A 25,832-nucleotide genomic window follows, 5' to 3' on the forward strand; every position below is an offset into this window, starting at 1 on the left:
ACCGGTGCAGCGTAGTGACAGCATCAACACAGTGAGCGGCCCATACACATATACAGATACCCCCCAAACAAGTAGTCTAGACTGAACTGCTACAGCATAGCGACAGCATCAACACAGGGAGTGGCCCATACACATATACAGATACCCCCCCAAGCAAGTAGTCTAGACCGAACCGCTACAGCATAGCAACAGCACCAACGCAGGCAGCAGCCCGTACATATATACATACCCTCAAGCAAGTAGTCTAGACTGAACCAGCTACAGCATAGTGACAGCCTGTACACATATCACCATAAGGAAATCAAATATACATAAGTACATATACTTAATATCCTAATAATGTGTTTAATAACAACATACTGACAAGCTTCTCCGTATAATAATTAAAAAGTTGTTACAGATCACTCTGAATAAACACCCTGTTGGGTGAGATACAGAGTAACGAGCATAAGTTCCACAAGAGGATATAGTAAGGTCAAGACCACACAACCTAACTCATGTGAGAAGATGCTGATACGCAGGCACCCCACACTATAGTTGCTTCTACTACCAGAAAATCATGTCAGCACGTAATGGTCACAAAGTTTTAAAGAGCCATCACAAAATATTTTCTTTTAATACAGTTTTAATTTTTATGTTTTAATCCTTAGTCGATAATTTTTCAATTCTGTTCTCTAATTTTTTTTAAATTTTAGCTGAAAGACTCAATTTATGCATTTAAAACATTCAAGTGCACAATAAGGATCCTTATTGAAGAATTGGTTGCAAATTGTTAAATGCAATTAAGCAGCTGAGTCTGGTACCACTGTACGCCTGATGATGACCCAGAATAAGGGTAAAAACATGTCATTCATCTGTAGTCTGTCAAGACGACAGGTCCACAGTCTCTTCCAAAACAGTTCCTCCACTTGATGCGATATAGAGCTTTCTCCTTCAAATTACAGTATCCTCTTCTGTCCCCAAAGTGATCCAGCATCTTCTTACGTCTTCTTCAATGTCTTCGGGTCACTTCTATCCGTCCCTATCTTTCCTTCAATAACTTCTTTTAGAAGGCAGTTACCGCGTAATATGACCAATCCAATTAGAATTCCGTTTTCTTATTTCGTTTAGGATATTCCTCTGCTCATTGACTCTAGATAACACTTCTTCATTTCTCACATAATCGGTCCAACTGATCTTCTCCATCCTTCTCCAACACCACATTTTGAAGCTTTCCAGGTGTTTCTGATTTACTGCCCTAAGTGTCCAAGTTTCAGCCCCATACAAAGCAATGCTCTGAATGTATCATTTTACTAGTTTCTTTCTCAAATTTAAGTCTAATTTGCTGGTAAAAAAGAGTCTTCTTCTTGCTAAATGCAGCTTTTGCCATGGGAATCCTAGATTTAATTTCACATGTACACCTTCCATCATCTGTTAAGAAGCTACCCAAATATTTAAAACATTTCACATAATTTTTTTTTGGTCTATCTTTATTGTGACTGGGGTTGGTTGTCTCAAAATTTTCATTACTTTTTTTTTCCACATTCATTTCCATGCCATAGCACCTTCCAATTTCAATTAGTCTATCAATCATACCCTGTAGCACAGTTTCTACCTTAGCCATTAACACAAGGTCATCTGTATATTTCACAGTTTGAATAATTTGCCCTCCTAATTTGAAGTCTCCAAGCCAATCCATAGCTTCTTAGGTAAGGCATTCGCTGTACAAGTTGAACAAAAGTAGTGATAAACAGTATCCTTATCGAAATCCTCTTCCAATCTTCACACTTCTTGTCTCCCCTCTGTCCATTCGTACTCTAACTTTCTGATCCATGTACAATTTGCTAATCAATCTTCTTTCATGCCAATCGATACCTGTTTCGTTTAGGATCTGCTTTAATTTGGTCCAATTTACATGGTCAAATGCCTTCTGCCAGTCTATGAAGCAAACACACAGTTCTTCATCTATCTCCAAAGTTCGTTCTGCTATAATTCTCATCATACCAATTGCATCCCTGGTTCCTTTTCCTCTTCTAAATCCAAACTGATCTTCTCCAAATATATCCTCTATTTTCCTTTCAATTCTTCTTTTAAGTATCTTTGCTATTATCTTTGCTGTATGTGCAATAAGGCTTATTGTGCGATGGTCGCTGCATTTTATAGCTTTTGTCTTTTTCTCTAAGGCAATCATTTTCACTTCTGTAAAGTCCTTGGGTCACTCCCCAGTTTCATATATGGTGATTATTAGTTTGGTCAGTGTTTTCAAACCACCTTCACCCAGTAACTTAGGCACATCTCCAGGTACATCATCATCTCCAGTAGCCTTTCCATTCCTCATGTCTTTGATAGCTTTTTCCAGCTAACTTTTTAAAATTTAAAACCAAATGTTGATATGATGGTGTCTGCTTTGCTTTAAATATTGAATATTGTTTTGTAGAGTGCATACTTCTGTATAGATTTTATGTACATCCAGAAGTAGTGGCCATTTTCTGGCAAAAACCAAATGTTTACACTGTCGAGGGATCTTGTGTGGCAACCTAGGAGATGACTGATATGGATTTGCTCATGGTATCAAGGTGGGCATGTCTATTGAACTGATGCTATGCTGTTGCATCTTTTTGAGTCCTTTAGACACACACACACACACACACCTATATATACAGGATGTCCCAGGAAGAATGTGCCAAACTTTGGGAGGGTGTTCCTTATGTTAAAGTATGCCAATATAACATAAAACACCTATGTCCAAAGTTGAACGGTTATGGAGATAATGGCCAGAGAAGTGTGAAACTTTGACCGGCGGTACACACTTGTTGATTACAAAATACATATTAAAACTGGCAGGAATATGTGGTTTCTGTAATGTTAATAATGTACGTAACATCAAACTAACTTGTGAGTGACATGAAGCCATAAAATTGAAGTACAAAATACTCGCTCGCCATGTGATAAGTGTCCTTAGGTTTCCAAGCACTATACATGACACATGACTGGCAAGCGCTGACATAACATGGCTGACTGGGCATTATGGTATAAGCCGACGACATAACTGTATTAAACGTACATTCACGGAAAATCTCTTTTGGAATTTCGTTTCCATTATCTCATGTTGATTATTATGGGACCACGTATGCACATTTCGTAAATTATTTACACCGTCCCGGGTAAAAGACGCATGGTCGCCTGGTTCCAGATGTTGTACCCTTTGATCATGGTAAGGATACAACTCTTCATCATGTAAAGTTCGCCACACCTGCATACGTAATATGCCGATGCGAGAGGCCATTCTACGAGTGGATGGACGCGGACTTCTCTGAACCATCTCACTGAATAAAATGACGCTTAACAGTTCAGGATGAGCTTTTATCTAGTGGCACAAATCCATACGCTGTGCTTGGCCGCCTGGTTCCAGATGTTGTACCCTTTGATCATGGTAAGGATATAACTCTTCATAATGTAAAGTTCGCCACACCTGCATACGTAATATGCCGATGTGAGAGGCCATTCTACAAGTGGATGGACGCGGACTTCTCTGAACCATCTCACTGAATAAAATGACGCTTAACAGTTCAGGATGAGCTTTTATCTAGTGGCACAAATCCATACACTGTGCTTGGCCGCCTGGTTCCAGATGTTGTACCCTTTGATCATGGTAAGGATATAACTCTTCATAATGTAAAGTTCGCCACACCTGCATATGTGATATGCTGATGCGAGAGGCCATTCTACGAGTGGACAGACGCAGACTTCTCTGAACCATCTCAAGGATGTTCTCACGTGTGTTTATCATTCGTACATTTTCCCTTTCAGAGTGCACAGAAACACTCGGAAGAGAACCAGTATCACGCAATGTCTGGTGAATTCGCGTAAATACACTTCGAGATGGAATCCTTCAATCGGGAAAACGCCTTTGGTATTCTTCAACAGCAGCATGTGCATTGCCACCGCAAAATCTACGCACAAAATGCATGTCACAATATTCCACGTGTAAAACACAAAAGGCATTTCAGCAACTCCGCACAACTAATTACCAACCATTCACGACGCCGCCACAGCGTACTCTGTACGTAGCACATGAGCTTACGGCTAGTGTGAATCACCACACTCAAGGACAAACATAGATAAGACGTCTCAGCTGACAGGTATAGTGCGTGGACCCGCCAGAAGACCACACTTTTCTCAGGCCATTATCTCCGTAACCGTTCAACTTTGGACATAGGTGTTTTGGGTTATATCGGCATACTTTAACATGGGGAACACCCTCCCGAAGTTTGGCACATTCTTCCTGGGACATTCTGTATATACAGGATGTTTCACGACTTTAGGGCATAACTGCAGGAGGTGTGCTAGGTCTTTGTGATGAAAAAAGTTCATATAAACATGTGACCGGTTTTGAACAGTTATGGAGTTATGACCGTTTTTTCATTCCCGTACACACCCTTGTGTGAACCGCGTCTATCATCTGGCGGGTCGCTATCTTTAGCAAGCTACAGACAGAGCGTTCTCGTTATCTCGACTCTTGAGAGCTACGAAAGGCGGGGTGGGTTGGTATGTCCGGCGTGGTTCACAACTGAGCGGCAGCCTGTGTTCCGGCTGGCGGTGGCATTTTCGAAAATCAGCTTTAAGCACCAATAAATTCAAATTAAAGGTAATTTCACGAAGTTAATTTTACATTCATACTTTAAATGTATCATATTGTCGCGTATTGAGGGTATATTGCGACAAATAACTTCACGCCGTATTTGATATGGCGAATTTTATTTCACATTCGCACTTACAATCACACAAATTACAGATTGACGATTACTGCTATCTGCAGTATCACAAATAGTACACTCCAAATGCCAGAATACAACTGACTAGTTGCTGGCTAACTCGGGACTAAGTCGGAAGTAGCTCGAGGACTGACTGTAAATAGCCTTCGCTGCTCCTTATGTAGCCTCGGTCCGGACCATTGTCGTCTGGTGCCGTGTTGCTAGCCACGCTGTCCGGAGTTGTTGACTGCTGCCTAGCAACCGCGATATGCCTCGGTGACGTCACCGCTGTTGACTCACTTTGCATAGCTTCAAGGTTGCGGGGACTCGGCTAACGTCGGCTCCGCTCGGCTCACTTCGACTCCGCTTGTGATGTCACTCGCCTATTACGCGAGCGCTACGTTACCGCTACGTGCAGCTGGGGAGGTAGGGGTCAACATGTCACAATATATTATGCTGATTTATTATTTTGTTCCGTTTGTTGTCAGTAATCGTTACCTTCTATTCTGAGTTTAAAACGGGCATTACTCTGTAACCGTCCAAAATCGGACACATGTTTATATGAACTTTTTTGATCACAAAGACCTAGGAAATCACCTCCTGCAGTTATGCCCTAAAGTCGTGAAACATCCTGTATATACAGGGTTATTCAAAAAGAATGAACCGATTTTATTACGCAATATTTTATTAAAGGAAAGTAATTCAAAACTCCTGCCAAGTCACAATTATTCTACTCACAATCAACTTTTATTTCCTGTATTACAAGTGTTCAATGTGGCCACCATCTGCAACATGGGCAACATCAGTGCGATAAGAGAATTCCTCCCAGGCGGGTATCAGCATATCATGATGCACTGAGTTAATAGCTGTTGTTATTCAATGTTTAAGGTCATCGAGGTTAGTGGTTAGCGGTGGAACATAAACGTGATCTTTTACATATCCCCACAAGAAGAAATCATGCACGGTGAGGTCTGGGGTTCGCGCAGGCCAAGCACAAAGAGCAAGGTCTTTGGCCCCCTTCTGATCAATCCATCGCTGGGGCACTTTTTCATTTAAAGGAGCTTGGACCATCAGGTGCCAATGGGGCGGTGCTCCATCTTGTTCAAAAATGTAGCCATGCGAATCTGCTTGCAGTGAAGTGAAGAGCCGGTTTTGGAGCATATTGAGATAGGTTTGTCCTGTAACGGTGTTTCCTTCAAAGAAAAAGTGACCATAAACCTTGTTCTGAGACACAGCACAGAAGATGTTCACCTTAGGGGAATCTCTTTTGTCCTCAACTGTTTCATGTGGGTGCTCTGTTCCCCAAATACGCACATTGTGGAGATTGACTTTGCTACTCTAGTGAAAAGTCGCTTCATCACTAAAAATTAAATGTGAAATGAAGGTTTTGTCTTCCATCATCCCCAGCATCGAATCGCAAAATTCCATCCTCTTCCTTTTGTCGTCATTGGTAAGTGCCTGAACGAGCTGCAGTCTGTATGGTTTCAAATGTAGTAGTATTGTTAGCACACGCCAGACAGTGGATTGAGGAATCGCAAGCTCATGGCTAGCTCGATTTGTTGACTTCCGCAGGCTCCTCTCAAATGCAGCACATATTCTCGCCACTTGCTACTCCGAGACTCGTGGTCATCCTGGACTTTTTCCTTTACACAGGCACCCGCTCTCTTGAAACTGTTGAAACCACCATCAAATGTTCTTAGGACAGGGCAGATTAATGCTGAATCGCCTTCGAAAAGCACGCTGCACCATGACAACCAAATTTCTTTTCGCGAACTCGAGAACGCAGAACGCCTTTCGCTGAGGACTCGCCATCCCGAGGGTAAACGAAAAACTGAATGTAGCCGGAAGAACAACGCGACTTCAGCGCCCCTGTGGTAGCCATTCACAACTTAGATAACTCCTCTTTCAAATGGTCACTGACTCATTCCATGACGATGCTTGAGAACTGAAGCAATGCGCCATGAAATCGTTTCATTCTTTTTAATAATCCTGTATATTATATATTGTCATGTGTAGGGGGGTTTTGCTGGGCCATATACAGCCTTTCTTAATATCATTTTTAGGTCAGCCTTTATTGTTATTTCATTTTAGGAGCATATCCACTATTAATTAGATGCCTGTCCAGCCTTACAAATGCATAATTTTATTTATTATTGTAGTTGTTAAACAGTGGCAATTCAGCTTAACTTGTGTTGAATCAGAAACCTCCATACATGCTGATGGACTCAGGCACACACCACACAAGGGGTGTGCACTCTCTCTATCCCTCCATCCCATCTCTGTCACAACTCTCATGCCTACCAGTTTAACATCTCAATGTATTTGGACTTCAAACTTATTTCTCTTCCTATTAGGATTTTTCATGTTATTTACTCTCATTTTCCAGGGTAATTTGAATGAACTTCAACCTGTACGTGGTGAAGAGCGACGATATTCCTGTGATGAGTGTGGTGAATCACTCGGTCAAGAGCAAATTCTGATAGCACATCGACACATACATAGTGGGGAGCAGTCATTTTGCTGTGGTGTGTGTAATAAGACATTCAGTCAGCAGAGTCATCTGAAGAAACATCAGCGCATACATAATGGGGAGAAGCCACTTTGTTGCATCGTGTGTAATAAGTCATTTCGCTCTAAGAGTGGTCTAAAGAGGCATCAGCGCATACATATTGGGGAAAAGCCATTTTGCTGTGATGTATGTAATAAGTTATTTAGTCGGCAGAGTAATCTGAAGAAACATCAGTGCATACATCATGGGGAAAAACCATTTTGTTGTGATGTATGTAATAAGTTATTTAGTCATCAGAGTGATCTGAAGAAACATCTGCACATACATAGTGGGGAAAAGCCATTTTGTTGTGATGAATGTAATAAGTCATTTTGTGATCAGAGTACTTTGAAGAAACATCAGAGCATACATAGTGGGGAGAAGCCATTTAGTTGTGATGTATGTAATAAGTCGTTCATTTTGATGGGTGATCTGAAGAATCATATGTTCATACATAGTGGGGAAAAGCAATGTTGTTGTGATGTATGTAATAAGTCGTTCATTTTGAAGAGTAATCTGAAGAAACATATTTTCGTACATAGTGGAGAAAAGCCATTTTCCTGTAATGTATGTAATAAGTCATTTAGTCTGAAGCATAATCTGAAGATACATCAGCAAATGCATAGTGGCGAAAAGCCATGTTGCTGTGATGTATGCAATAAGTCATTCCATGATCAGAGTCATTGGAACAGACATCAGCTCATACATATTGGGGAAAAGCCATTTTACTGTGGTGTATGTAATAAGTCATTTAGTCAGCAGAGTAATCTGAAGACACATCAGCGCATACATCGTAGGGAAAAGACATTTTGTTGTGATGTATGTAATAAGTCATTCAGTGTTCAGAGTAATCTGAAGATACATCAGCGCATACATAGTGGGGAAAAGCCATTTTACTGTGATGTATGTAATAAGTCATTTAGACAAAAGTGTAACCTGAAGACACATCAGCACATACATAGTGGTGAAAAGCCATTTTGTTGTGATGTATGTAATAAGTCATTCAGTGATAAGAGTAATCTGAAGTCACATCTGCGCGTACATAGTGGGGAAAAGCCATTTTGCTGTGATGTATGTAATAAGTCATTTGGTCAGCAGAGTGATCTGAAGAGACATCAGCACATACATAGTGGCACAAAGCCATTTTGTTGTTATGTATGTAATAAGTTGTTCAGTGATCAGGGTAATTTGAAGACACATCTGCGCATACATAGTGGGGAAAAGCCATTTTGTTGTGATGTATGTAATAAGTCATTCAGTCGGCAGAGTCATCTGAAGAAACATCAGCGCATACATATTGGGCAAAAGCCATTTTGTTGTGATGTATGAAATAAGTCATTCAGTCATCAGAGTAATCTGAAGACATATCAGCGCATACATAGTGGAGAGAAGCCATTTTGTTGTAATATATGTAATAAGTCATTTAGTCAGGAATCTTCTGAAGAAACATCAGCGCATACATAGTGGGGAAAAACCAGTTTGTTGTGATGTATGTAATAAGTCATTTAGTCAGCAGAGTACTCTGAAGACACATCAGCGCATACATTGTGGGGAAACGCCATTTTGTTGTGATGTATGTAATAAGTCATTTAGTCAGCAGCATAATCTGTACAAACATCAGTGCATACATAGTGGGGAAAAGCCATTTTGTTGTGATGCATGTAATAAGTCATTTAGTCAGCAGAGTCATCTGAAGACACATCAGCACATACATCGTGGGGAAAAGCCATTTTGCTGTGAGGTATGTAATAAAGTCATTCAGTCTGTTGACCCAGCTGAAGAAGCATCAGTGCATACATAGTAGGGAGCAGCTGTTTTGTTGTTATGTATGTAATAAGTCATTTAGTCCACAGAGTAATCTCAAGACACATCAGCACACACACATAGTGGCAAAAAGCCACTTTTCTGTGATGTATGTAATAAGTTATTCAGTCTGTTGGCCCAGCTGAATTAGCATCAGTGCATACATAGTTGGGAGCAGCTATTTTATTCTTATGTATGTAATAAGTCGTTCAGTATGCAGAGACATCTGAAGAAACATCTGCACATACATATTGATGTGTGTCGTAAATCATAGAGCAGTAGAGATGGGTTTAGACTAAAGGAACATTATGTGACTTGTAGCATGCCACAGTTTTTCATGTTGTAAGTAAGACAGTTTTGCTGTGTGGCATGCTTCAATTTTGTAGAATGCTACAATATATTGGAGTTGATTGCTGTTGCTAACCTTTTGAACTGACAGGAAATGAACTGAATCGCATGGTACAAAACATCTGTGCAAATGAGTTCCATTTGATTCTGACTGCTGAATGTGCACAATGCCCTGTCTTGTTGAGTGGAAACAGACATGACATGACATTCTCCTACAGTTATGATGTTAATTCAGCACTGGAAGCTAACGAATAATAGAGTGTAGTCACTGAAAAGGATCGTCAGCTTATACACACAATTCAACAGCATTATATGCTTTTTGCTGTACGTTATCTATGCTCTTCTGCCATTACATGTGATTGAATTCATTGATCAGTTAGTTTCAGATTGATATATCAGTTGGATTGAGTATATTGATATAGATATTATGGATTGGTCAGATGAATACAAACTATGCCGTATTGGACATTGCAAACGATATATCTGTTTGCAGGATACTTGGTATATTGATTATAAAAAGAAAGTTTAATAAAGGTGGTTTGATTCTGCTTGTTGAGAAATGAAGTAGTACAGAGAATTTAATTGAAAGGATCAAGAAAGACTTTCTTATATCTTTTCATTGTGAATATCAGCAGAGAAACTGAGTGGTCTGTTATGAGATCAGAAAAGAAAGTGGTTTGGCACTGAGGCACTCCTTTTTGCTTTAGGTATCCTTTCTGTTAGAGGGAAAGAGTCAACTGAAAATTGTGAAATATTCTGTAATAAAATTAGGAAATGTGATTAATATTATTAATTGGAATTCAGAGGTTTCCCTGTAGAGGAATGACGCAAGAGGAATAGCTTTTAAATGTACTTAAATTCAGTGCAGTCATACCTGTTTTCTTCACTGCCTGATTGAACTGCATCGTAACTGAAGCTAATTCTTTGTCACACTGAGCAAGTGATCTCTGATTACTGACACTTTTCTTGCCAAGGAACTCTTTACCTCATTTTGCATAAGATGTACCATGCATTCATCCCTCAATAACTTTGCATCAGCAGAGCTTTTCCTCATGTGTCACCACACGTTGGCTTTCGCTGCATCGCCAGAACTGATCTTGCTGCATGGTCCTGGATTGTGTGTTCCATTTTGTGTCTCTTCACCATATAAAGTAGTGGGCAGCGCACAAATGGATTTGCATGTTGCAGTTGTCCTCAGAAAAGTGTGAAGGTAGGCTGATGATATGTATTCTTTGTGCTTAAAGAAAGGAATATGGAGTGAAATCATCTGGCTCAGGATAGGTGTAATGCTAATGAACCCTTGCATTCCATAACATGTTGGTAATAGATTGAGTAGCTGAGCAACTAGTAGCTTCCCTGAAAAGGTGCAGCTGTGCGAAGTTGGTTAATATTTGGCGATAGAACTTCTGGCTTGATTGTTTGGAACTGGAATTTGGTGTTGACCCCATCCTGCTGAAGCAACCCTGCTGTGTCTCCGATGGTCTGTAAGTCTGGGTTTAAATGTAATTTATGTCTGTTATTCAGTTGAACTGTCTCACATTTTATGCATTTATGTCTACCATGATTGTGCCACAGCACATTTCTCTTTAATCCTTATCATAGTGTAACGTGTTGCGCGACGGAGAACCCCCCCCTCACCAGCAGTGACGCGGCGGGTGAGTCAGCGCTCCCCTCTCCCTCCTCCGCACGGTAATGTAGCTCTCTCGTACTAGGCGAGTCATCACCCCTCCACCCCCTCCACGGTGACGTCACGCGCCACGCCACGTACCCGTAATCAACTTCCTACTGTGACGTGGCACTCATTACGAAACAGGTAAGCACTGCAGCTATATAAGTGAGTTGCACAGTGCGTTACGAACGAGTTCTACTGTAGCAGCCGCCTGACACAGTTATAGTGCGGACATCGCTGAGTTAAGTAGTCAACGAGCGAGTGTGTTATCAACAGTTCTCCAGTCAGCCGACTACTAGTTGGAGTATAGCAGCCGTCGCGGGAAGAAGATCCGGACATGTGTGTGATTGTGGAATTGGGAGCGTGTGATACAGTGATACCTAGCTCCCCTACTGTCAACGTGTAGACTACTGAAGGCAGAGTGAACTGAGTTGCGCATAGGGTTATAAATCGTGAAACCCCGCAACAGTGTTAACAGATTAATGCGATTAGGGTTATAAAGTGTGAAACCCCGCAACTGTGTAATAATTAATTGTAACCGTTATTTGTAGATTGTTAAATAAACCAACTAACTATCTCTACGGCGTCTTCAGTAACGCAAAACACGTTACATTGGTGTCAGAAGTGGGATTTGGACTTACACACGTGATCGACGAGCTTCGAACTCAAGACACGTGACAATTTGGTGTCAGAATTTTTACGAGCTTAAATACGCCTCAAAGAATAATTAAACGAACGACTGCTTCGACCATTTTACTGCTACAAAATGGAGATGCAACAAATGATGGAACTTCTACTGAAGGAAATCAGAGAGAAACACGAAACGACGGAGGCCAATAGAAAAGCCAACAAGGAAGAAATGCTGAAGGAGATTCGGGCAAACCAAGTAAGAGCAGATACCTACCGCGTGCAGATGCAAGAAATGTTCCGAACCCATCAGGAAGAAATGAAGGCCGTGCAAGAAAATTGGAAGAAAGACAAAGAAGATATGCTGAAAGTGATGAGGGCCAACCAAAATAAAGCAGACATCATGCTGGCCAAATTAGACGCCTACCAAGAAAAGGCGGCGGCCGATAGGAAGGCCGACAAGGAAGAAATGAGGGCGGAAATGCACGGTATGCGGTCAGAGTTGGAAGAGTTAATCCAACATAGAATTGAGAACAGTTTTGCCATCTTTGAACACGGCAAACGGATTCTAAAGTCGGAACTAACCGAGAAGATTGAAGTGTCCCTCTGCGCGCGAACGACAAAACTCCAAGAAGACTTAACGAAAAACTACAATGAAACCTGCGCAGCAATTGAGGAGGCCAAACGCGAGTTCCGGGCACGGTTGGACGAGACGAGACAGACGAAGGCCGAGCGGGGAAATACATCAAAAATCGTCGCCAGCACAGCTCAGCCACCAACATTCAACGGAAATTCGACGTGGAGCGTGTTCCGGCGACAATTCGAGACCGTAGCAGAACACAACCAATGGACCGACAGGGAAAAATTAACATATCTCATCACCGCTCTGAAGGGCTGGGCGGCAGAAGTGCTACCTGGCATTCCGACAAACACAACTTATGAGGAAACGCTTCAGGTACTAGAGGACCGTTTTGGTGACCAACACTTTGCAGCTGCCTACCGCTGCCAATTAAGAACAAGGACCCAGAAACCTGGAGAATCCCTGCAAGACTTTGCCACGGCCATTGAACTGCTTTCCCATCGTGCCTACCCCAATCTACCTGCAGACTACATAGGAAGAGAGGCAGCAACAGCCTTCATATACGGAATACGAGATGCCGATATAAAGATCCAGTTGCTGCTAGGAGGTGAGAAGAAGGTAAACGAGGCCCTCCGACGAGCGCTAGAGCTGCAAGCGGTACTGATAGCAGCTAGACCCCACGAAGGTAGCACCAAGACATACCGAAAGTACCGATCATCCCCCACCCATCAAGGAGACGGAGGACAATCAGGGTGCTGGAGTTGTGGAAAACTGGGCCACTTCGCAAATAACTGCCCCTACGAACAGGAAGGGTACGCAACCGNAAGAAGTTGGCTGCCCCCTGCAGGAAGACATCCTGTCGCGCAACAGTGGCACGACGGAGAAATGCCTTCAAGAAGGAAATTCCCCAGGGAACCTTCGGATGCCGGACAGAGTACTTGGCGCCACGGCCTCGTGCCAGCAAGCGGCTGGGAGACCAGGAGGAACGACGTCATCGAGTGCAAACCACGCATCAAGAGCTGTTACGTCGACATAAGGAACCTCCGAAGAAAGAAATGATCAAGGACTGGACACTGTGGAGGTGTCGACCGCCTCCAAAACGGAAAAGAAGACTTCAAGCAGAGGAGGAACCGGTCATGTAGAAGAGCCGGCCTCCCCAGCGAGAGTGAATGTGCCATAGAATAAAAGTAATGGATGAATGGGACACGACTGGATCTTCTGGCGAGCTGAAAGGAAACCGCTCGAGACGAGCTTTGCCTTAAGAGGGGAGCGGATGTGACGGACATAGTCGCTGCAAGAAGAGTAGCCGAAACAACAGGAGACACTGCAAGAACAGCTACGGGACGGAAAAGGAACGGGGGTGCACCGTTAGGCTATTCAGCCTATTGGGATTTTTTTAAGACTCCTTTTGTGATTGTATACACAGCTGTCCAAAAAAGTATCCGACTTTATTTTTTCCGCTATAAGTAATGACCAAAGATGTGTGGAAACTGAGCGTAGTGGTAGAAGGGACTTTCATGTGCATGCGTGATTTTTTGCAACACTGCAGTAGCGTCTGCAGCGGCCAGATAGTGAAGTGGTGTAAGATGTGTAAGTTTTGAGGTTTTCACGGCGATGACTATGAAGAAAGTCGTCTTCTGGTTTTTGGCGTCGTGTATTCTTCGTTTTGGCCGACGTTCCTCCGATATGTCAGCCAAAACGAAGAATATATGGTGCCAAAACCCAGAAGACAACTTTCTTCATGGTGTAACATGTGTTCTTCACATGCTCGTTTTGCTCAAGATGACAGAACGCTTGGAGCAGCGATACTGCATCAAGTTTTATCATAAAGTTGGGGATACCCCAGCGGAAACAATCTGCAAAATTCAGCGGACTTTCGGCAATGTTGCAATGGGGTTCACTCAAATTAAAGAGTGGTTCAACTGCTTTAAAGATGGCCTATGTCGGCAGACAGTGACCAGCATTCTGGGAGACCGTCAGCGAGCCAAAATGCTGATGTCATTGACAAAGTGCGGACGCTGATCATGGAGGACCATCGTTTGATAGGGCTGGGATCATCAGAGGTTCCACGAACACAATTTTAACTGAGGATTTGAGCATGCGAAGAGTGGTGGCAAAATTTGTGCCCAAGCTGCTTTTACCGGAGCAGCAACAACTCCACCTTGAGGTCGTGCCGGACATGGTGGAGTGCACCAACAGAGATCCTGAGTTCCTGAAGACTGTGATCACTGGTGATGCGTCAAGGGTGTATGGATATGACCCGGAAACCAAGGTCCTGGCATCACAATGGAAGCGTCTGACATCCCTGAGGCCCAAAAAAGCACGACAGGTTTGGAATAAGGTGAATGTGATACTGACTTTTTTTTTCAATTACCGGCGTGTTGTGCACCACTAGGCCAAACTGTCAATAAGGAGTACTACCAAGAAGTTCTCTGCCTTCTTCGTGATGCCGTTTGGCGCAAGAGACTGGAGCTGTGTGACGCACGCAACTGGTAGCTGCATCATGACAATGCCCAGCTCATTCATCACACCTGATCCAGGGTTTCCTGGCCAAGCGCAGCATTCTGCAGGTTCGCCAGGCTCTCTGCTCTCCTGACATGTCTCCTTGTGATTTCTGGCTGTTCACGAGATTGAAGGCTCCTCTTTTGATTTCTGCGAGGACGTTATACAGAATGCAATGGTGCAGCTGTGTGCCATTCCAAAAGAAGCCTTCCAGAATTGCTTCCAGTGATGGAAGGACCACTGGGCTAAGTGTGTGGAGTCACAAAGGGCCTACTTTGAAGGGGATTATGTATTGTAACTACCCAGATACAGAACTTTATTTTCCCCGCCCAAGGTTGGATACTTTTTGGACAGAATCGTATGTCTGTGGTTCACGCAATACATTCGAATTGTTCCAATCAGCCAAAATTAGGGTAGTAACTTGGAGGCAGAGCTGAAGCCATGAAGATTTCTTGCTTCGAAGCAGAGTCAGTCTGCGAGAGGAGTCTCTGAACAACCCTCCAAGGGTACAGCCGAAAAACTAGCGTCGCTGACAGTTTGGTTTAAAAAAAGTCAAAGTTAAAACAAATTTATGTTTAAGTGTTTGCAGGAACAATCTCTGAATAACTCTTCAAAATTTAATGTGAATTTTACTTTGTGTTAAAAGTTTAAGTGAAAGTGTAATTCTGTGTGTTGTGCTAAAAGAAGCAGTCACTAAATACCTAGCCAGGGATCCGGTTGCCAACGGTTGAGCGATTTCCAAGGTGTTTTAAGGGAGTGCAACAAGTGCTGTTACATGTACGTGTATATCAAGATCTGCTAATTAAACAGTGTGTGGTAGTGCCTAGCTATAAACACTCTTCTCTTTCCCGCTGACGCGAGGCCCGTATTCACCCTGAGACAGAATCTCATCGCTCTAGCGAGAATGCGGTACCTATCATCTGTAGTTTCCAGTTCATCCCCCCTTTTTCCCGAAATGTAAGCCTTTACAGTAAGCTTACTGGCGCCCAGCATTCCGGTAACCCATATCCCACAAACAATTGTCCACAACAATAAAAAGGGAAGAGAACTGGATAAGAATGACGCAACAGCCACCTGCAAACTCGGCGTACCAACAGGTGAGAGGGAACGGCTAGAGGAGCAACTGCAACCAACAACTAAGGGCCCGAAGGACGGTAAGAGAGGAAAAGTGACGCCCAATGTAAAGGGCCCTTCAGAGGACGGTTACACACCTGATCTTGCACCATGTGATTTCTTTCTCTTTCACCGCTTGAAAGCAAAGCTACGTGGTCATAGATTTCAGTCATCCGAGGAAGTTGTCAATGCCACACGAGATGTCATACAGGAATTTCCCGCCAGTATGTTTCAGCAGTGTTTTTGGTAGCTATATCAACGTTGGCAGACTTGCATAGCGACCATCGGCAATTATTTTGAGGGCCGATGGGGATCTGTATATGGGAATACCTTGTAATATGATGCAATAAAACCACAGTCCACGAACTTAATGACCTTATCACATATACCGAACTTGTGCCACCTGTCCTTATTGAGAAGAAGGTTCTTTGATGTCATAGGTCCCTGTCAGGAGAGTTGATAAGAGAGAGGACACAAACCTCTTTGGTTTATAAATTCTAACTTAACTAACAAAAGTTTAAAAAATTTTAATATATCAAGACAGCCGCTGTAGTTGTGAAAACTTTAGATTTTTTATCCAACTGTGTATTGTCAGCATTGTATGTATATATATTTTAACACTCAGAACACCTATTGTAATAGTGGCTTCCAAACTGTATTGATGTCCCTCTGATGATGGTCTCTAAGGACCGAAACATGTAAGAGCATGAAGAATTGAAATAAGAAAAATGTTCACCAGTCACACTGGATGGAACAGTTTCATATTTTTATAATTCATTATATTCATTCGGTTATTTTATTATTTTGGTCATATCATTATGTTTACCCCTCGTTGGTGTCTCCACCTTATCGTGGTGAGGGTGTTTGAGTATGCCAAGGACCCTGAGAGCTATACCAGCGGTAGCGTAGCTACTGGCAGGGCCTCCCTTGCTGGACAGGTCAAAGGGTAGGCATCAGACGAAGAGAGACACCGAAAACTGATGCCGGAAGCAGCGTCATCAGCGGCGACTTGAAGCACAGAGAAAATGATGCTCGAGATGGTTCAAGTTCGTATAGCAGCAGGCGTGACCAGAGTGGTTTGAACGGCTGTTGTACTGCGATGTGGAAAGCAAATGGAAAAACTACCACATTATCACTTTTCCTGGATAGTCTCTTTCCAAAAACAGAAGATCGCATTAAGTGGAGAAACTGTTTTGGAAGAGGCTGTGGAACTGTCGTCTGACAGATTACTGATGAATGAATGAATCAATATGTTTAGTATTGAATATGGAAACATGAGCATGTTTCAGATCATGAGGTTTGTCAGATTTCTGGAATTATTTTATTGATTTTCATATATTATTAAATGCAATCTTAATCTTGTTAACAAGAGTGTGTATCAGATTCTCGAGTTTCATTATACTACTGAAATTAATAACAAATGGAAACCTCAGTATTACTGCTCCTTATACATGATTTATAACACATTAATGTAACTGAAAAGCTATGTTCTGTGTAGCTTTCAAGTGTAAGTTTTAAGCAAAGTTATGAAGTTGAATACAAGTATCCCTGATGGAAAAGGATTTTTTCTTTCAAGTTTATGCACCATCATCTTTCCTAACCACAAGTCTTCTATGTATGTTATAGTTCAAATGTCCATCGCATTTCAATAAGGGGGTGTTGAATTGATGTAAATGAAATGTTCATACTTTACAGGCACTGGCGAGAAACTTTCTCCTGATAAATAATGTTGCAACCTGATCTCTTGTACTGCAGAGGTTCTTACTCCGTTGTGTGTTTTCTGTTTTCGAGCTGAGTTTGATATCACTTAGCTCATGCACCTCCAGAAGGTTCTGAGTCAAGTCGTATTAAACTCAGTTTGAAAACAAAAAACACTCAGTGGAGTAAGAACCTCTGCAGTACAAGAGGCCAGGGTTGCAAATTATTTGTAGCTATTAATGTGAATAGTGGTTCTTTGGGAGGGAGCAGTACACAAAGGCTGGTGGTATGATAGCATACTTTCTTACAGACAGGGCGGGTGGTATGATACGATACCCTATTACCGACCGAGCTTTCGGCACTGGCGGTAGCCATTTTGTATCAGTAGAATTGCCTCCGGACACTGCGGTAGCAGTGATACTTTCATGAGTTCATGACGTCACGGTCGCTATGTTGCCCGTCAATAGCATTGAGTTACCATTCTGGTTTATGGTTAGGTGCGTTAGAGACAAAGGAAGTGATATGAGTCGTATATTGCGGTTCATAATATTAGATTTTGTCTAAAATATAAAGATCGTGATTTGTATGTTATAATATACTTAAACTGTACTTCATATAGCATCGAAAGAGGTACTTAGAGAAACAGTGCGTTTTGTTGTCTGAACCGAACTGACTAATTGACTCCTCTAATCTACTTGAAGTTGTCGACATTGTGTTTGTGTTTTGTGCTCGGTTAACACTGGAGAGGACTGTGTATAGCTGGTATCGCTGGTATAGAATGGATTTGCTGGAAATGTCAAACGATGTTGAGCCTTTGGGCATTCTCTTTGATTTACAGTGGAAAAAGAAACCTGGTGGAAACAGTCGAGAGGATGTGGCAAGTATAGGAATATGGGATACACCTGATGCATCTTTAGATTGGGTGACATTTAAATCGTACGTGGTAAGTGAATAAAAGTGACACTTTCTACGCCATACAAAATTTTGTGTACATTATTTCCTGTTGGTTAAAGTCACTGGACAAGACCATTTAGATGACGTCAGAACCTTATGACCATACAATTCGTCATTATCATTTAAAAGGTTACGGAGTTATAGCTTTTCGTGAATATGCAGGAAACAAAGTACAGTACTTCATTGTATATAATAATATCTTCATATACGCAATTAAATATGTATTAATGAAGACATGTTTAACTTATACCCAGTAGTGAAAGTAAGGAAGTTTGAACGAAGTGCCACAGAATTAATATATGAAACAAGTACATTGAATTGGTTATTTAACCCAATGTTGAATGTTTTGGGAGTGATTAGAATAAGAGACTTACTGGCCGTTGAGGTGCATATCTTCATAATGAAAAACAAAAGTTTTATCTTCTCATGTGACTATTACAACATTTTTCATCATTGCTGCACAACTGGTAGTCCTAATGTATTTGTGGAAGGTTGCAAAATACAGTGCATTTTCTTTGAAAACATAACCCTTTGTCACTTCTGAACTATGGTCAGTGACAGTGTATCCTTGACTGATTGGTACCAGTTATTTACTCTCATTTACTGAGGGTTGTCTTAGTACGCCTAAATGCTACTGAAATTATGCTTAATGTTGTATTTTAGCGTCCTGTTGCACTGATTTTCGTCCATGATATGTATGCAGTGTCCATCTTTTAGTGCACTCAATTTCACTTGTTATTTCACAACATGTTTCGGCATTATAGTGCCATCATCAGGTGCTCCATTTACGTTAGTCTATTTCATTGTTTGCCATTATGTCATTGTAAAATTTAAAAAGGATAATTGACGAACATTTTAAATCCTTTTTAAATTTTACAATGACATAATGGCAAACAATGAAATAGATTAACGTAAATGGAGCACCTGATGATGGCACTATAGTGCCAAAACATGTTGTGAAATAACAAGTGAAATTGAGCGCACTAAAAGATGGACACTGCATACATATCATGGACGAAATTATGCTTACATGAGTATGCATTCAACTTTGTCTTCACTGCTGAATGAATAGGGCTGCAATAGTGCAATACAGAGTCTGAAGTTGTCACAATTATGAGTGGATAAGTTTCATATAGTTTTATGACTTATCAAGGAATACAACATTTTTGTATGAATCATATATTTGGAGTGTGGTTATGCTGGAAAGAGTCTGAAAATTTCCCTGTAAATTTCTGGTCACAATTCCAGTCACACTATATATCCATAAATAAGATCCAAATTTTGTGACGATGGTACATTAATACAACTAGTATTTTTCTGGACATTATCATCCTATTTTTATTTAAAAAATACAACATTTCGGAGACTTTATTCTGGGAAAACCTGCTCAGTTGGGCCCACTCAGTAGAGGTAGTTCATATCTCTGGACACCTGTACCAGCACAGCACAAACCATCTGTGAGAGCTAAGACATTAAAATATTAACTCCAAACATATGAGGCCTTGCACCATAGAAGTATCAGAATAGAAGCCATCACCAGATAGACAAATTCTCTGTATGGTACAAATACAAAAACAGATTTTTTTTTAACCTCTGCTGTGATAACCGGTGTCCAGAAGGGAGAGATGTCTAAGTTGGGTTGACTGATCAGGTGGCCTATCAGGTATGTGGGCAGATTCCTAGTGTTTCCTGTATGTGGCGTTTGGCCCAATCTGCAAGACTTTTGCTTCATTCCATCATATTTTATGGCCTTCATATGCATGTTGGGCTAATTTTGGTTTTTCAAGCAAACTCTGTGTCAGGTTATATTTGTGCTCCATAGTGCATACTTCTAAAGGTCCGCTTGTTTCGCCTATGTAGCATCTGCCGCAGTCAGATAGGATGTTGTACACACATTGCTTCATTTGCTGGGCATCTTCAACTGGTCTGGTTTTCATCACCGTCCCACAGAGTTGATGTTTAGTTTTGAATGTGATCCTGAGGTTGAAATGGTTTCCAATATGTCTGAACTTCTCAGAAATACCCTTTACATATGGGATAATGATGGTTCCCCAGTATGTTGTGTCTGAAGAAGGATGATTGTTTCTCAGTGGCTTTATTAAGGAGTCATAAAATTCTTTTGGGTATTCATTAAGTATCAGATAATGTCTTATGTTCTTAATTTCTTTGTTGAAATCTTTCTGATTCTGAAGAAAATTCTATTGCCTCCACCAGTTGATTGTGTGTGTATGTGCATCTTTGTGGATGCCTATAAGTTTATGCTAGAATGTCTATGAAAATGTACCATGCAGTGTAAAGAATCATCTTCTTGTGTGCTTAGACTTTAAACTGGAGAGTACTCGTTTGCAATGTGCTACAAGATTATCTCTCTTTTCACAGTGTCAGAATATGGGAACGTTGGAGGACATATATGTAGTGTACGTAGACAGTGATGGTGATGAGGTAATTTTACTTTTGTACATGTTAATAGTTTGCTTTGTGCATATTTTACAACTGCTGTTAAATTTTTAGGTATTTATATTATGAAGTGGTATTGAAATGTGTACTTAATCTTTAATATGCATTTTTTCAGCTTCCAATTGAAAGTGAGTGTGAATTTCAAGAAGCTTTGAAGGTAAGGAGAATTGTGTGATTCTTAAATTAGTATTTGAACTTGATACTGTGTTTCAGTATGTATATGTATTGGAGGGGGCAAAGTATGATTTTAAAAAAATAGTTGGTAAAAGTGAACTCTAGATTTGAAAGAAACTCAAATGTTGTATAAGAAATACCTAAGTATTTTTACAAAAAGATTTTTTTCAGTTAGGTTGATTCATTACACAGAAAACTGTTTCCTTTTTGAATGTTTAAAAATTTGTATTTTATTTGTACTTCAACCACATTTTTTTAATCACACTCCATGTTGAATAGGACCCCTGATTTCTCTGAGTATGGCTTTAGTCTGTCCTTTCTGTTGGTTGATAGCTGATCTGATCTTGTTTATTTCTTTGTTGTGGTAACTTGAGGAATCAAAATGTTTTTATTAATACTGTGAGTTTGTTCCAGACATGGCAGTCTAGCAGATTAAAATCTGGAAAATTTGGTGCCCATTCTCTGACTGTGTCAAGTTCATCTGGCACACTCAGACGGTGGGTAATCTGAAAGTAAAACTGCCTGTTTTCAGCGTTTGAAGTGGAAAGTATTTCGGTCTGTAATGAACTAAAGTGAATAGATCTTTTTGTACACATACTTAGGTATGGTTAAAACAACATATGAGTTTCATTAAAACCCATCAAGCTGTACAGTTTACTGTCTTTTTTTTTTTGCTTCCCCAAGTCGATTTAATAACCATTTCAGTGCATTCTATTTTGTTTGTTTGTCAGTAGTAGATTCAGTAATTTATATTATATAAAATGAATATGACAGCACCACCCAGTGTTACTCAGTATAGTAAGTAAAAGTAAAGGTATCCCTGTAACAGACTGTGGAGGCCCATAGGGTTGTGAGATGTTGAGGTTCCCACATTTTCTAGACAATCGGCTCATAGATGTCAGGTTGTCAGCCCTACGAGCCTGCCGCCCTTTACCCCCAAGAACATTCAAAGAATATTCTCAGTATATACAGGGTGGCGCAAAAAGGTGGGAACTTTTGAATGTGATGTTGGCAGCAGTGTGAGGGGAGAAGAAATGTGGGGAGGGTGGTAAGTTGTAGAGTATCACTGGAGGTTTAGTAGCCATGGAACAGTTGAACGTTGAAGAACGCGTAGTAGCCGTGCGGGCTTATTATCGACATGGCGACAGTTTGGTTGAGGCCTTACGGGAGTTTAGGCGGCATTTCAACCTTGCCCCTCGTGCCCACGCTCCATCTAAACATGGAATTCCAACGTGGGTTCAAAATTTCGAAGAGACTGGTTCAGTGGGAAAGAGAAAGTCTTTTGGTTGTCCAGGAAGTGCTTGGACTCCAGAAAATTTCGAAGCCGTGCAAGCCTCCATCTTGAGAAGTCCACATTGCTCAGTACGGAAAGTCGCAGCGGCAGTGACTGTAAGTCGTCGGTCTGTCCAGAGAATACTCCATGAACTCAAGTTTCATCCCTATAAACTGCAACTGGTGCAAGAACTGAAACCTAATGACCATTTGTTGCGCCGACAGTTTTGTGAAGCAATAATGAACAAAACTGACGAGAATCCTGATTTCATTGAAAATCTGTGGATGTCAGACGAAGCTCATTTTCATTTAAACGGGTATGTGAACAAGCAGAACTGTCGGTACTGGGCACAAGAAAATCCTGCTGTTCTTCATCAACGACCTCTACACAGCCCCAAGGTCACTGTATGGTGTGCAGTTTCGGCTCGAAGGGTGATAGGACCATATTTTTTTGAAGACATCGCAAGAAACATGGTGACAGTAACTTCTGAGCGTTATGTAACCATGCTTGAGACGTTTCTTGCTGCAAGAATTCACAGTGTACCGAACATTGATATCGAAAACACTTGGTTTCAACAGGACGGGGCGACCGCACACACCGCACGAGTGTCAATGGCAGCGGTCAGGCGTCTGTTCCCCAGACCTATCAGTGTGTGATTTTTATTTATGGGGTTATTTGAAGAGCGTGGTCTATGATACACGTCCCACAACCCTAGCCGAACTTAGAAAACGAATAACAGAAGAGATCACAGCAATACAACCCGACACTTTGCTCCGAGCCATGCGCAATTTTCAGGATCGACTTGCAGAGTGTATTCGGCAAGATGGACATCATTTTCGCGATATTATTTTCTAACTGTGAGTTATTTTTAAATTTCCAATGTAGAAGTGCACATTGAGTACCTTGATTAAATTTCAAAAAAAAAAAATTGTATTTTTTTCTCTATTTTCAAAAGTTCCCACCTTTTTGCGCCACCCTGTATTTATGAAGTGCCTTTACATGTTTCATTCGGTTGCGACCATCTTCAGAAGGCAGTAGCAGCTGACCAAAACATGTAAAGGCACTTTATAAAATATACTGAGTCACACTGGTTGGTGATGTCATGTTTATTTTATAATAATTAAGTTGTGTGACGGGCCAGAATGAATAAAGTTAACGCTTCAACTACGCTTTATTTGAGACTGAGACTGGGGTACAAAGAGATCAAACGGTTTGGTAGCATCCCTCCAGACGGCGTGCCAGTGCCCTCCACACCAGATGGCGCGCGAGTGTCCTCCACACCAGATGGCATGCGAGTGTCCTCCACATCCTCCCCACCCTGGTCTATCCCGATCTCCAGAGGGATAACCAGCTGAATGGGTCTGGCAGTCTGCGAGCCATGGGTCGTCCTCAGGAGCACGATCCGCGCCATGCCATCTCTGCCAGGTCGAAGTCCTTCCACTCGAGCCAACTTCCACATGTGGCGTCGAATGTGGTCCTCCTGCAGGAGTACAACATCTCCAATCTTGAGCTCAGCTGATTTACGTGGATTCCGGCGTGTATGGAAGGATCTTAGTTCTAGGAGGTAATCCTTTATCCAACGTCTCCAGAAGTCGTCTGCAATCTTTTGCCTCAGCCTATACAGCTTGCTCAGACTAGAAGTTGCTGCTGCTGCTTGTCCGGAGGGTATCGTGGTCAGTCTTTCTCCAGTCAGGAAGTGAGCTGGCGTCAAGGTGTTCTGGTCATCCGCCTTTGTGAGCGGTCTCGAATTGAGGGCGGCTTCAATACTGACAAGTAGGGTATTCGTCTGCTCTTCGTCGGTCTGCAGCTTCCCTAAAGTCTTCCGTAGGCAGGGTTTATCGGATCCCGCCATCCTCTCCCACCACCCTCCCCACCAAGCCGCCCTTGGGGGGATAAACTTCCAAGTGACATTGTGGTGAGCGAGATATTGGTGCGTGCGGGGATCTAACAACACGGAACCGAATTCCTTTAGTTCCTTGTTGGCTGCATGAAAGGTCTGAGCATTATCTGAGTAAATGGTGTGGGGTAGCCCTCTTCTTCCAACAAACCGTTGTAGGGCCATCAGGAATCGGTCCGTGGAGAGGTCCGTCGTAAGCTCAAGGTGCAGTGCCCTCGTGGAAGAGCAAGTGATTAGAAGAATGTATGCTTTCTTAGTGGTTCCACCGGACTTAATGTATAAGGGTCCGGCGAAGTCGATTCCTATATTTGAAAAGGGTTTGGAGGGTTGAACCCTGTCCGCAGGAAGTGGTGCTTCTAACGCATCTGCGTGTCGGTTGTGAGCTATTTTGCAGGGCATGCAGTCATGGAGCACTTTCCTTATGGCTTGGCGGGCTCTCAGTATCCAGAACTGTTGTCTGAGCTCCGTCAGAACAATATGTACTCCGAGATGATGAAGGTTAACATGGGTCTGCATGATCAATAGTTTCGTGAAGTGGTGAGAGCCGTCGAGTATAATGGGATGTTTTTCATCTGGCATAAGTCTGGAGAACTGCAATCTTCCACCTAAACGAATCAATCCATCTTCCATGTAAGGGTTGAAACAAGCAATCCTCGATGTGCGTTGCACAAGTTCGCCTCTCTTTAGACGACTTACTTCCTCGGGAAAACATTCCGATTGGACTGCTCGGATCCAGTACATACGCGCCTTGTGTATTTCCGACGCCGTCAGGCCTGCTGGTGGTCGTTCGTTCCTCTTTAACATGTGAACAAACCTAATAACGAGGGCGGTGATGTGTAACACCTTCCAAAGGGAACTGAATCTAGAAATTTGAAGCAGTGGCTCGAACAAGGAGACGGTCAGAACTTGGTTCACAGCTTTCTTGGCCTCCGGTAGGGTGGGGTCTAGGACGTTAGTATCATTAGGCCAGCAGTTTGGAGGCTGTGCAAGCCAAATAGGACCATTCCACATTCGCCACTGGCTAGGGGCAGTGGAAGTTTGAATCTCGGTCACTCTGTTACAAACGAAGGTTTTCCATTTATTGGGGTCTCCTCGTATCCATCCCAACGTAACCAGAGAATCGCTCCATAAGGTAGCATCCGTAATCGGGTAGTCTGTTGCCCGGCTGAAGTAGCGGAGGAGCCTGGCACCTAAAAGAGCGGCAAGGAGCTCCAAGCGTGGAAGGGTGACCCTTTTGAGAGGAGCGAGTCGATTTTTGCTGCACATTAGTTGTACCGTAGCATCGTGGTCCATTGGGTTCCGAACGTAGAGCGCAGCGCCATAAGCTCGCTCGGAGGCATCGCAGAATACATGAACTTGTGACCCCTTGCTATGCATAATGTGAACATAGCGGGGAATGTTGAAACGAGACAGAAGTAAGAGTAGAGATCCAGTGGCGCCATCGTACTCCAAGATC

General features: G+C 42.1%; 2 protein-coding genes across 2 annotated transcripts in view; one reads left to right on the forward strand and one right to left on the reverse strand.

Annotated features, from left to right (window-relative positions):
- The window catches only part of LOC111864403 (zinc finger protein 436-like), a 30,239-nt gene extending 12,189 nt beyond the window's left edge, over positions 1–18,050 (forward strand). Inside the window, exons 5-7 of the mRNA XM_023851627.2 lie at positions 7,120–8,100; positions 14,458–14,649; positions 17,871–18,050. Of these exons, the coding sequence (XP_023707395.1) occupies positions 7,120–8,100; positions 14,458–14,649; positions 17,871–18,050 (1,353 nt within the window). The remainder of the gene's footprint in view (positions 1–7,119; positions 8,101–14,457; positions 14,650–17,870) is intronic.
- Positions 18,051–23,650: 5,600 nt separating this feature from the next.
- Positions 23,651–25,642, reverse strand: LOC111864404. Its single transcript, XM_023851628.1, has one exon. It carries the CDS (start codon positions 25,640–25,642, stop codon positions 23,651–23,653), a length of 1,992 nt encoding a protein of 663 aa, XP_023707396.1.
- Positions 25,643–25,832: the final 190 nt, after the last annotated feature.

The sequence above is a fragment of the Cryptotermes secundus genome, unplaced genomic scaffold (assembly GCF_002891405.2).
Source record: "Cryptotermes secundus unplaced genomic scaffold, Csec_1.0 scaffold482, whole genome shotgun sequence".
Taxonomy (NCBI): Eukaryota; Metazoa; Arthropoda; class Insecta; order Blattodea; family Kalotermitidae; genus Cryptotermes; species Cryptotermes secundus.